Source organism: Antechinus flavipes, chromosome 4 (assembly GCF_016432865.1).
Source record: "Antechinus flavipes isolate AdamAnt ecotype Samford, QLD, Australia chromosome 4, AdamAnt_v2, whole genome shotgun sequence".
NCBI lineage: Eukaryota > Metazoa > Chordata > Mammalia > Dasyuromorphia > Dasyuridae > Antechinus > Antechinus flavipes.
This window is the reverse complement of record NC_067401.1, coordinates 340,806,391-340,820,289: the sequence shown is the minus strand read 5'-3', so window position 1 is coordinate 340,820,289 and position 13,899 is coordinate 340,806,391. Positions and strand designations below refer to the sequence as shown.

Here is a 13,899-nt window from a genome sequence, read left to right as displayed (position 1 = left end):
GTCACTCAGGCTTGAAATCTCAGCTACCAGGACACCCAGGTGGATATATTTAATAGAGAATTAGACATGCAATTTCTTACTTTTACTTGTTTTAGCAACCAAGCCTTGTGATACTATTTTCTGGAATGATTCACAGAGTTTTGGCTTGTTGAAACCCCAGGATTAACTACAATTTTAAAATATTGAGCCAATTAAAAACTAAGAATCTAAGCATAGCACTATCCTTATTTAAGTTTAGTTTGGCTTTAAAAATCTTTTGATGTAGTTATTTGAAATAAAACTATCCATTGGCTATAGATACCAGAATTATATGTAATTATGTATGATTTAAGCTGTAAGAGTGAGTACTCTTAAACATTAAGAACTGACTAAATCTTTGTGTCCCACTTATAATTAATTTTCAGAGTACTGAACATGGAGTCAGAAAGACCTGAGATCACATCCTGCCTCAGACATTTACTAGTTATGTGACCCTGTACAAGTAATTTTTGTGCCTCAATTTTCTCATCTATATAATGAGAACATTTTATAACAGCATTTGCCTCATAACTTTGTCAAAATAATCAAATAAGAAAATATATATAAAACTTTTTGAAAACCTTCAAGTACCATATAATTATTACTTATTATGAATTTATTTTTAGTTATTATAAAGTTAAGCAAACATCCTTTATTAAGATGTGACAACATAAGTTAATGGCTTATACCTATATAAGCATTAGTGAAGACATAGGATAATTTAGTGAAAAATTAATTATAAGTGGGACACAAAGATTTAGTCAGTTCTTAATATTTAAGAGTCTAAATTGGTGTTTGTTCAATACCTTCTTTTTCTAAAAAAACAAAAACTATATTTCCTGAATTAAACTGCACCAGAAAACTTAGGTAAATGCATTATCTTTGTCCAACAAAATTCATACCATATCATCTCTTTATTTGCGAAGTTGATGTCACTGTATTTCTTTGAGTTTTTATTTTTGGAGATATATATTTGCTGGGTATGGTGATCCTAGATTTCAGAGGTTTGATTTCTTCTTTGGACTCTATATTTTAATCTACTGATTGTTTATTTTCCTCTAAATTCATTGATAATTCTCTCTTTGGTATTTCTGTAGCATGCAAGAGAAAGTGAAAAAAAACGGGAAGTTGGTAAAGCAAGAACTAAAAGATCGTGAAGTAGTAGAGACCAAGATTCATTCTGTAAAGTCTTGGATTCAGGAAACAAATGAATATTTGTTGAATCCTACAATGGAAATAGATGCTCAGCTTGAGGAATTGAAGGTACAAAAAATTATCTTTTATCCCCATTTTGATTATTCAGGCTTTTGGGGGATGTTTTTGTATACAATACATCTGTGAAAATTGTGAGTTGAACCTTTTGAGAAAATTGTGGGGCACATGGAGTTTGGTAGTGTTTTAAATAGTGTTAAAGAGACTAAGATTTTGGTGTCATTTTTTCAGTCATGCTAGACTCTGTGATCCTACTTGGGGTTTTCTTGGTAAAGATACTAAAGTGTTTTGCCATTTTCTTCTCCAGCTCATTTGGTAGATGAGAAAACTGAGGCAAATAGGTGAAGTGACTTGTCCACAGTTACTAAGTGTAACTGAAGCCAGATTTGAACTATCAAAGATATGAGTCTTCCTGACTTCAGGTCTGGCTCTCTATCCACTGTACCACCTAGCTTCCCAGACACTGAGAACCAGGAAAATAAATGAAGGAAGACTTCTAGCTTCCAACAGCTATTGAGGTCTCTGTGCCAGCAAATCTTTTGGAGAGCAAGTATTCCTACAATATTTTTGCCTCTATCTTAGTATGCCTGCAAAATGTCCCTAGAAAATACTACAGTATTTTTTGTAAAGAGAAACCTATTTAATACATAATATCAGACTATTGATTGCTATGTGGGGAAATCCTTAGCTTATCAATGTATATGCCAATCTAGTATAAATTACTAAATATGGATCATAAAAGTCATCACTGCTTAACAGAAAAGAAGCTCAACTGTAATTACCTCTATGTAATAAAAACAGAATTTTAACCATAATAAACCTTTACCAATTTAACAATAACAACCAATTTTTAATAATGGCATACAAAAATATAATTTTAATTAACACCTGTCTTATGTTTAGTAGGGCTTGTCTGAATATTAGAGCACATATTTTTTTTTCCTTTCAATGGCAATAGGTTGGGGGTGGGGTACAACAAAATCTTTAAGTTAGTCTTCTCTTTTTCTTCATGGACAATGGAAGAGGAAAAAAACATTTTGAGTAAAACTCAAAAAATTCTCATCTCATTTGCAGTTTAAAAAAAGGGAGAGATTAAGGTGCTACTTTAGTGACAGGTAGGAAAGAATATGAGGAATCAGAGTCAAGGACTAAATCTAGAAACCCTGCCTTTTATTTCTAGTCAATCTCCTTCCTAATCCACACTGATTTCTCATGTCTATCTATGAGAATGAGATATCCTTAAAGGATCCTTAATGGAAGAGCCATTAAGAAGGTATTTTGGAAGGAAAACAATTTGATATCTGTTAAGGGATGAAGAATCACTTTCCTCCTGACAATTACCAGGATTATATTTCTGATAGAAAGTTCTTCTCTCTATGACTCTCTAAAGACTATGCTGGCATGAATCAGATGGGGAAAGAAAGATTATTTTACTGTCCTCTCGCCATTAAAACAGCCAAAAATCAACAATTAGGCAGCAGTACATTACCAATAATGAGAGGAACTTAGGATATAATTTCTGAGCATATGGGTATTAGTGATAAGAATATTAATAAGAAAAGTAGGAGTCTTCTCTCTGTAGGTTGAAGAAACCTATGACATTACCAGATAGAGAAGGAGCTAAGATAACCCTTAATAATGTGTTTATTATCAATACTGTTCACAATTGTGATCTTAAACTTTAGTTTGACCCTATTTTTGTACCCAACTACAGGTTTAAGCATAATACACAAGCCTTCTCTACTTGTTCTTGATAAAGTTTTTTCTCTATACTTCTAGGCAGTCAGAAATGATTTGATTTGTGTTTTGTTTATAGGGTCTTCTGACTGAAGCCACCACTCGCTACCAGGCCATTGAGAAAATAACTGAAGAACAGAAAAATAAATATCTGGGTCTTTATACAATATTACCTTCTGAGCTCTCTCTTCAATTAGCTGAAATAGCAATGGATATTGGGACTATACGTGATCAGGTAAAGATATTCTACCTCTTCTTTAAAAAAAAAATTTAAAGTTAATCCATAGGAAGTTTTGTTTTCCAGAAAACACTCTGAGAATTTTTATTGTAAGACAGATTATTATAAAGCAGTATCTATTTTTCCATAGGACTAGTATTATTTGGTAAATATGTTCCTGAACAAGAATATAATATCCAGTGACATATAGTTAATGGTATTTACCATTAAGACAAAAAACAAAAAAATCTATAAATCTTTATTATAATTTAGAATCATCAAGTTTTGCTTCAAGTCTTTTAAAATGTACCCATATTGTATATTTTGGCTCTGTATAGGGGCCCAATGTACATAAGTTATATTATACATTAACATAGCAGAACTCCATTATTGGGTATTCCCTTCACAGGTACAATGAATAACTTAAAGGAACCCAAATTATAACAAATTATCATCATATTTATACATTGTCCTGGAGAATTGGTGTGATCACAAATTCATTACCTTGTGGTTAAACTGGTGATGAACTTTTTCCAAACTGAGTATATTCTTAGTGGAGTTGATAGAGCTTTTGGGAAAATGGCATAATAAAGAATGAGGACACAAGTTTGACTCTGAAATTATGGATCTGGGCTCTTAAAAAAAATAGGAAGGTTTCAAATGAAGGTATGTTTTAGGAAAGGATAATGAGTTCTGATTCAGATACATTGTTTGAGACACTTACTTGACGTGACATTAGTCTCTAGCAAGACTAGAGAGAGATTAGGAAGGAGAAAGAATCTTGAGAAGCAATTACTTGGAGAAGATGGCTTAGGCCTCATGATTACAGAGGTTTTGTTAGCAAGAATGCTAACAAAAAATTAGAAGAAAAGAGAGTCTAGGACAGACTCTCAGAATCACATTACAGGGTAAGAAGTGAAGGGGAATCTAGGTGACATAATGGATAATTCTGTAGGGAGGAGGACTTGAGTTCAAATCTAATCTCAAACACTTGACACCAGCTATGTGATCCTGACCAAGTCACCTAACTCCAATTGCCTTGTAAAACAACAACAACAACAAAAAATGGGGGTTAAGATACGAATGATGATATAACAAAGGAGACTGAAGAGCAACCAGACAGATAATTAGTTGGAAAAAACAAGAGAGAACAGTGTAATGAAAACCAGGAGAAGAATGTACCAGAAGGAAAAAAGTGATCAGATGTTTTAAGGAGATAAAGAAGAAAGACAAAAGAAAAAAATCATTGCAATTAGCAATTATAATGTAATTAGTAATTTTGGAGAGACCCATTTCAGTTGAGTTTCCAGGTCATAATTCAGACTGCAGTTTTGAAAAGTAAGAGAATTAGAACAGTAAGTGTAGACAACAATAAGGAAGCCTGGGCATGTTTGTAGATAGCAGAGAATGAGCTAATAAATGGGAAGAGCTTAGAGAGAGAGGAAAAATGATAATAGAGTAGTTTGCTGGAGAAAAATTAAAATACCCTGGATTAAGGATATAAGCAATGTGGTGATCCTCTGCTAGGAAAATACTCACTTATTGATCAAAGATTAGGGTAATGGAAGAGAAGGTGCAGGATGATGTCAGGATTTTTACACATAATAAGGAAAAAGAAGAACTCACTGCAAATGCCCTTAATTTTTATAGGAGCACTGCTGTAAGAGTAAGCTTTATTACAGAAGAGAAAACTTCTGACAACTGTGGAACATTTGATGGACTGAATTAAAGAATAAGAACTAAAAGATTGTTTTATTTAGTGAAGACCTACTAGTAATAGATGTGACTGTTGCTTTATGTGGCTGAAGTAGAGTTCAGCAGAAGATTATAGGATATGAAGACACTGAAGAAACAGGAAGCCATAATGTCTTCCTAAAAATTTGATTAATTTTAACATACATTGCTTTATGAATCATATTAGGGGAGAAAAATCAGAGCAAAAAGGAAGAACCACGGGAGATTTGTTGCCACTTTTTTAAGTAGCAGTGGACTGCTTTATTCTGTCCCCAAACTATTACAGCTTTGGAAGTATTCAGAGAGGATTTCTATTTTTTAAATAAGTTTCCCTATTGTTTCAGGGAGAAAAAAAGACAATTCTTAAAATTGAAATAGAACAGATTTTAAAATTAACTTAACTTTTGTTAATGAGATTCCCTAAATTCTAATTAAATGAATTAACTGAATTGCCATTTGTTTATTTTTCCAATCATTTTTCTTTTGTGAGTCAGGAAAGGTTTAAAGTGACAGTTTTTACTGACAGAATGCTCAGAAGTCTGACTCTAGATAATTCAAAAGCAGGCTGTTTGTTGCCAGTCTTTAAAGTAGTAGCAAACTGTCTTTCTGTTTTCCTAAAGTCCCCAAACTCTTAAATATTCTGTTAACACTATCAGTGCAAATATATTACAATTTATATATCCTTTTAGTGGACTTTAATTAGAACTCCTTTAAAATTGCTTTTCTATCAAATCTCAAGTAACACATTTCACTGAACCAAGTGAAATGCTTCACTTATGTCTTCATCCCTTCATCCATGTTTCCCTCCTACGGCCAGGGAAGGAGGGAAGGAGAAAAAAAGAAGCTCTCTTTCCTCTCTGCACTATCCCCCTAATTTACATATATACACACAGAAATTATTTATCTCAACACTGCCATTATATGTTGGTCACATCTAAAAACTCATAAAGTTCTCAAATATGAACAATTACATCCAATAAAGCTGTTAACTTTCATATAGCATGTTTTATGCTAAGCCCTTTTGAAATCATGTGATCTTCACAACAACAATTATTATTTTTCTTTACAAATCAGAAAACTGGGCAATGATAAAATAATTTACCATAAATTACATAGCTAATACATTTCCACAACTGAAACAGAGAATGGTGAGTTTACCAAATATAGAAGCTGACTGGTTTTCTCACCTTATACTGCCATGCTGGGTAGTACCAAGGACATCCAGATTCTTTCCAGGAAGTTGCTGGACAGAACCTGCTGAAGGCAGGAATGACTGGTACCAAGATTTCCTTTTGATGATAGTTTTAGGTGCCAGGACTCAGAGAATACTGACCATGGAGCCTGACCCCATTCCATCCCCATTCTACAAATTGGGAAGTTGTTTGGGCAAGATTGTTTGGGTCCCATGGCTATTGCTGCTTCCTCTACCTCCACAGGTGGGGTAGAATTTGTTTCCTTAAGTTCTTTAGCAGTTTTTTTTTTCCTTAATCTGATCTAAGAGGAGTTAGCAAACAGAGAAACTTGGGCTATATTGATCTTGTTAGCAATCCCCATATCTAAGATACACTCAAGATTCTGGGTAATGGAGTGGAAAGGGTCCCTTAATAGCTTATGGGATGCTTTCCCAAAGGAGCAGAAGGGGACTCTGGACAAGATAGGAATAAAAGAAGGGTTACCAAAAAAAATTTTTTTACCTAGTTTATTTTTTCTTTTTCTTTCAGAATGGAGTTAATTACTGGAATTATCTCCAATGTTTCAGGAATTGTTCTTGCAATCTTAAAATGACTAATTGGCACACTTCTTAATCATTGCTCTCAAAACTTTGAGAATCTGCTAAAATGTTAGTTTAATTTTAATTAACTAACGTTATTTCTATGGCCCACTGTAGTGTGTGTTCTAGAGTTCCCAAATTGGAGTTCTGTCAGTAAAAACTGTCACTTTAAACCTTTCCTGACTCACAAAAGAAAAATGATTGGAAAAATAAACAAATGGCAATTCAGTTAATTCATTTAATTAGAATTTAGGGAATCTCATTAACAATACTATGCTTTCTAAAGCCCCCATGCAGGGGTGCCAAAATATACCATGCAGACTAGCTCTCCGGATGATATCAGGACCACCCACGTCTTTGGTCTTAGTGGAGGAGTGATGAAAGCAGGAGATCCATGAGGCAGGTCAAAGATGGAGTCCCTTTATTTCAAGTCCTCTTAGCCCCTAAATACCTTAATACAATTACATCACTACAGTACACTGAGCATGTGCCAACTATAGAACCATTATATCACCATATCAACTCAGCACATTGCTAAATATAGTACTATTACATCACCACAGCACACAAGTGCTAACTATAAGCACCTTGCTATTGATATGTAAATGCATCTTAACTATAAGTATTCCTTCCTTCTGGTAGAACTCTGGTGGTTGCCCTCCTTGATTTCTCAGGAAGGATGAGATGCCCCAAAGGGAGATGGGGAGATAAACCAGACATTATCAGCTAGTTCCCTCTGAGCTGAATGGTCTTATACATTACCCAGAGTTTCTCCACTATCTGCGGCCCTCTACAGTCCACAGGTTGGCCAGAGCTGAGGTCCAAAGTTAGGCTTTTTCCTTTTTTAAAATGGAAGTCAAGAAGGTTAAGAAATCTGTCCTAGCATTCAGCTACAGCATAGGAGAGGTTTTTTTGGTTGTTATTGTTGCTGCTACATTTTAAATCTTTCCAGGTAACAGAATGTAGCTCACAGAACAAACATGACACAAATATCCTGCATAGAAATGCAGACACAAAGTGACATGAAAGAGGACTGTCCCATCTTTGCAAAAAGCTATCCTATAGCATACCTCTCTCGTCTAGCATCCCAGAGAAGGTAGAAAGGTGGCAAAGGTTTCCCTAGAAAGTTTGTTGAAAATTATAAGAATTTCCAAATCTGAGCATCCCCAGTCAAGGAAAATTTGTTGAGTGTGGAACTCATGATGACCCAAACAAGCTCTCTCCCAGCTGCTTGGGGTTTCCAAGCTATAGGATTAAGGTAGAAAAAAATGGGGGACTTACTTTGACATGAAGAGAATAAAGGCAGGGGAGACCAGACTCTCCCCATATAAGCCATCAAATTTTTATATTCAGAAGGACCCCAAAAGATTGGGGGTCACAGACTGGTATCACAAGGTATCTCAAAAGAATTTGCAGACTTGAAACTATATCCAAGTCAAGGGGCAAAATTTATTATAATTGTAGTGCTAATTGAAGTGGGCTAAGTTCCAAAAGAACTTAGCAAAGAACCCAGAGAAAGAAGACAAATGTATCCAATTCGAGTCACTGATAGGCAAATTTTATGGCCCAGAGGTAGGAATTTGGTTACCACTGACTAACAGATTATGTATCTGACAGTCAACAATATTTGTTGAATTTTTCTAAGGCCAGAAGACTTTAGAATCATTCACAGAACTATAGCACTCTAAGGTCAGAGAGCTTCATTGTCCCTAATATATCTTCCCTAAAGTCTAAGAGAAGAAATTTTATTATATTCCTAGACCAGAAAATTTTTACAGAAGATTTTAAAGCTAGAAGACTTTCAGAATTATTGACAGGTTATTAGAACAGAAGCACTCTAAAGTCAGGGGGATGGAGAGGGACCTCCTCACTGCTGTTTCCCCTAGAAGCTATACTCCATCAGCATCATTGTAGATATTCAATAATTATTAGTAGGTAGTAGCAATTATTGTGGTTGATTTTGGCATTATTTATTTTTTAGATCCAATCCAAAGAAAAAGAAGCCCAGAGAAGTAAAACAATGAATCAGGAACTTAGCCAAAAAATTCAGAGAATAGCAAAAGAATTGACGACTATTTTAACCAAATTGAAAGCAAAGACAAGTGATCTAGCTCAAGCTAAAATTGATCAGAAGGTAAGTAAAGAACAACACCCAGAGTTAATACTTTTAAAAATAGAGACCGAAAAAATGAAAAGAAAATTAGGGGAGAAATATTATTGTATTGATAATAAAACAAAATGTCATACTCCCTTATTAGCATACTATAGGAAAGAAACAACAATCAGTAAAGAGATACATCACATTATTGAGAATTGTTATCATTTAGCACAGTACAATTTGTAATTATGAAGAAATTATACTTAGAAAAAAGAAAAGTTTAAGTGAAATTAACTTATTTTATATGAAAATAAGTTTAAAAGAATTGCCTATCATTAATCTGTATCAGATTACTTGCTGTCTTGGGCAGGAGAAGGTAAGGGAGGGAGGGAGAGAGAAATTTGAAATACAAAGTCTTAAAAAAACAAGTGTTGAAAACTATCTTTACATGTATTTGGAAAAATAAAATGCTACTGAAATTTTTTAAATTTACATTTTTTAGAAAAAAAAAAGCTCCTGAGACTCAGTGATTTAGAATTTCAATAAATTCCAATCACTATTTCTTTGTCTTAGAAATGAGTATAAGGATTTATGGTGATTATTGTGAAGAACCAAATGAAATTCTGGAATTTTATAAATATAAGTAGATTAAATAATGTAAAATTTAAAAATCATATAGAAGATTTTTTTAAATATAATGTACCTTTTAAGATATTGTATGCAATAAATATATAGTACTAATAATGTTTCTCTACATTTGATCAGAATGCTTCTAGGATAGAAATAAGTAGCTACTTAGCATTGGATAACAGTCATTTTGACCTTGGTTCCTTACCTACATCTAGTCCAATCCATAATCCTTATCATCTCTCCTCCTCACTCAGGGGCACTGATTTGTATAATAGCATGCTAATCAGTTGGTAGCTTCAGAACTTAATAAAAATACTGTTCTACTTCCAATTGAGCAAATGTAAATTTTAATTTCTTGTTTTTTAAAAATGAACAAAGTGTAGGTCAGAGAGTTAAGTTACTGACTGATTCATCCTGAGTGGAGCAAAAATTTAAAAAAGGCAGGAAAGGAAAATGTTACCCACCTCACTCCAGCTCTTAGGAAATAAACATCATGATGATCCCATATCCATTCTGCCTTTCCAGCTAGAGGATTAGAAATAAACCATTGTCAGAGTAACATTATTCCTAAATTGTATAAATAATATAAACACAACTTGAAAAAAAACTTTATTAATCTGGAAACTTTGGAGGATGACTTTCATATTTACTCTAGGCCCTTGGAGAGGAATTAGACGGTTGTAATATAAAGCTAATGGAACTAGATGCAGCTGTCCAAGATTTCGCTGAGCAAAACAGCCAACTGGCTAAACAGCTGGCCAAGAGGATTGGGAAACTGACTGAACTTCACCAGCAAACTATTAGGCAAGCTGAATATAGGCTCTCCAAACTCAATCAGGTAAGGTTTCAAATGTACTATTCAATATTCCATAGGATCTTCAATTTTTTTTCCTTTCTTTTTAATAATAACAGCACAAATTATGGTTATTTCATATAAGACTTACTAAAGAAGTACTCTTGACAATTGTGCTTAAATCAAATTCTTTTAGATGAGATTACATTTCATATGCACTGACAGGTAGGTTATAGAAAAGCAACTATTTGGTGGATCCTTTTATGCACTGAAGAAGCAGCCCAAGAAAATGCTGGAGTTCTTTGTTTTCTGATCCCAAGATCATAGTCGTAATAGCTAGAAATTATATAATACATTTAGGTTTGAAAAGCATATTACAACATATTCCTCCTTTTAAAATGAGGAAACTAAGACTCAGTGTAATGCTAAGAAGACTTACTTAAGGCCTCACAGATACTAAAAGACAGATACTAAAATTTTCCTTACTCTAATAATTTCAGTGTTCCTCTCATTGTGGTTTGGTGAATACTAATGCTAATGGAAGGAACAGCATAAAATGACACTTACATATGTTTTCCAAGACTCTCTTTGTATTCATGCACTAAGAAGCATATAATTAGATCATAAGTTTTTTCCCTCAGAAATTTTTGCCAGCACTGTCTTCTTAATACCTTTTGACACCAGTGAAATGTCAATCAATAAACATTTATTAAGTGATTGGGCACTTTACTAAACTCTTAGGACACAAAGAAAGACAGAAGACAATACCTTCCTTCAAGAATCTTAGAATCTAATGGAAGGGGGAAAATGTAAAAATTATGCATAAACAAAGTATGTATTAGGATAAATAGAAAATAATCATCTGAAGAAACGATTTTTGTTGTTCATCCTTTATCCCAAAGAGGACCAGTGACATCATGATTATGTAGAGATGATTTTTAAAAGTATTTCTCTCCATTACCATTTATCATTTTAGAGGGAAGGTGCTAGAATTAGAGGAACTGAGGCTTCCCATAGGAAGTAAGATTTTAGCTGAGAAGTGAAGGAAGCCAAGGAGGTGAGAAGGGAAAGATAAATAGGGATTTCATCCCAGGAATGAAGATCAGCCAGGAAAAGTGCCTACAGTCAGGAGATGCTGTTTCTTAAAGAAAAAGAAACTTCAAGATGAACAATATTGAACTGAAGACTACATGGTGGAGAAGAAGTGTTGTGATCTAGTTCAGATGGATCTGAATCGGTCCCTGTTCGGGCGCCAAATGTTAAGAGTTCAAATGTTGGAGTTTGTTCTCAGAGGACAGCCGGTTTAGAGGCTTAGAGCCCTTCGGATGTCTCCAAATCCAAAGGTTCTGTCCTTCAGCCTCTGCCTCTGCCTTCTTCTGCCTCCAACAGAGATGGAAGATCTCTCTTATCTCCTTCTGGGGGGCCCAGCCACCAATTTGCCGCGGAGAGAGGGCTTCTGGCGTAGCTCCACTGAAGTCCGTCAAAAGTGTTCTCTGCAGCAGAGTCGTTTCTCTCGAGTCTAGCGCGATCAGCCAGCCAAGAGGAAAAAATGTATTCTGGAATGGCTGTCTCGCCTTATATGTGAACCTTCTGAGAGAATGGGATTATGGGTTTTCTCCCATAGTGCTCTCTGGCCCAAAGAGCTTTAAGGTGTGGACTTTGAGTAAAGGTGGGAACACAAGCCTTGTCTTGATTAGTTCTACTTAGTACCTTGTTTCAGGTTCTGGCCAAAACAACTTCTTGTAAGATTAGATCAACTCTAATTACTTAGCAGTTAGTAAGGATTCCAACATCTCCCCCTTTCTTTTGTTTTAAAACATAGGGGGTTTCTGAGGGGGTACACATAAATCCATCAATATGGGCCAGAACTTTGTAACAGATATACATGGTATACATAAATCCATCAATATGGGAGGCATTATACATAATTTACATGAGCACATAGCAATATAAAACAGGCTAGTAGTAATGTAACAAATAACAAGAATCAATCTGAAAATTTACACATGTCCATAAGTCCTAGAAACAGTCCAATAGGATTCCATTGTCCATTAGTTCATGTGCCAGGAATCTAATAATTCTTATGAGCACAATCAGCAACAGAACCACCCGATATTTCTTGGGTCTTCTCCTTTGTTTCAAGGGTCTGCTCCATCTTTCTGCGATGGACAAGGCGAATGCGGCTCGTAGGCACCCATCTGATTCCTTCTCCACCTGTAGAGATGCAAGCAAATCCTCTCCCCCAAGCAGTTAGCCTATCTGGTCCCTTCCATTCACCACTTTCTGGGTCTCTCCACATCACCTGGCGATTATCTAAAGATAGTGGAGCTGCTCGCACTGGACACTGCTCTTCTGGTGGGTTATAAAACCTTTCTGCTGGAGCCAGTGCATCTTTATCAAAGATTAAAAAATTAATGGTATAGAGAACTAAATTTAGAAGTTCTCTAGGGTTACCCGTGGCTCCCCCTTTCTTTTGTTTTTGGAGGAGTGTCTTAATGTCTCTGTTTCTTCTTTCTACTATTGCTTGACCTTGAGGATTGAAGGGTATGCCAGTAGTGTGTAAAATCTTATACTGTGCACAAAAGTGTTCAAAATGTTTGGAGGTATATGCCGGTCCATTATCTGTTTTTATTTCTTGTGGCACACCCATAATTGCGAATGCTTGAATGAGGAATTCAGTGACCACTCGGGCTGTCTCTTTTGCTGCTGGTATGGCAAAAGTGAATCCTGAAAAGGTGTCTACCACAACGTGGATAAAAGACAGACGACCAAAAGATTTATGATGAGTCACATCCATTTGCCAGATTTCATTGGGTCTCAAACCACGAGGATTCTTCCCTGGAGGCAGTGTAGGAGCTTGGAAGGGAAGGCAAGCTGTACAGCTTTTCACTATGCTCCTAGCTTCTTCTTTTGTAATCCCAAACTGTAAACGCAAAGCTCGAGCAGCCTGATGGTATTTAGAATGGGATTCCTGGGCCTCCTGAAATAAAGGCGTACTGGCCAACATAGTTAAAAAGGCTATCTGCCTTTGAATTTCCATCAAAAATAGGACCTGGAAGTCCACTATGTGAATGGACATGCAGGATATAAATCTTTCCTGGATGCTTTCTCACTTGCTCTTGAAGTTCCTTAAAGAGCTGATATATATTAGAAGCTGCAAATTTTATTTGGGCTGTGGCAATTCTTTGTACCACACCTACTGAATAGGCTGAATCAGATATTATATTTATGTTGCCTGGGTAATAAGTGAGAGCTAGCATGATCGCATATAATTCGTTCTGCTGAGTGGACTGAAAAGGAGTTCTGACTACTCTTTTTACGGTTAGATCATGAGAGTATACAGCACAAATATTTTGTTTGGCTGCGTCTGTAAAGATGGTTGGTCCTTCAAGAGGAACCTTAGAAACCTTCTCTTCAAAAATCCATTACCAATTATGCAGTAGTCTGGTTATCTTTAATGGAGATCCATGTGCAAAATTTGGAGCCATGGCCAATAAAATCTGCCACTCTGGGATGGTTTCACAGCATACATTAATTTGTGCATTTGTATAGAAGGTATATATCTTGTCAGGTCTTGTCCCAGATAATTGTACTGCTCGCTTAATGGCCTTTAATAGAATTCTAGCCACAAGCACTGGGTAAGGCGTAAGGCTTTGTTCTGGTTGTGCTGGGAGGTTCACCCACTCTAT

At 35.4% G+C, this 13,899-nt stretch overlaps 1 protein-coding gene across 3 annotated transcripts in view; it reads left to right on the top strand.

Moving 5' to 3' along the window:
* The window catches only part of SYNE1 (spectrin repeat containing nuclear envelope protein 1), a 593,997-nt gene that overhangs the window by 383,548 nt on the left and 196,550 nt on the right, over window positions 1-13,899 (top strand). The window contains exons 82-85 of one of the 3 annotated variants that reach the window (XM_051997964.1): window positions 1,116-1,281; window positions 3,047-3,202; window positions 8,671-8,823; window positions 10,073-10,255. In XM_051997964.1, the coding sequence (XP_051853924.1) occupies window positions 1,116-1,281; window positions 3,047-3,202; window positions 8,671-8,823; window positions 10,073-10,255 (658 nt within the window). Of the gene's footprint in view, window positions 1-1,115; window positions 1,282-3,046; window positions 3,203-8,670; window positions 8,824-10,072; window positions 10,256-13,899 lie in introns of those variants that run through there. The other 2 variants (XM_051997961.1, XM_051997962.1) reach the window with 2 other exon arrangements.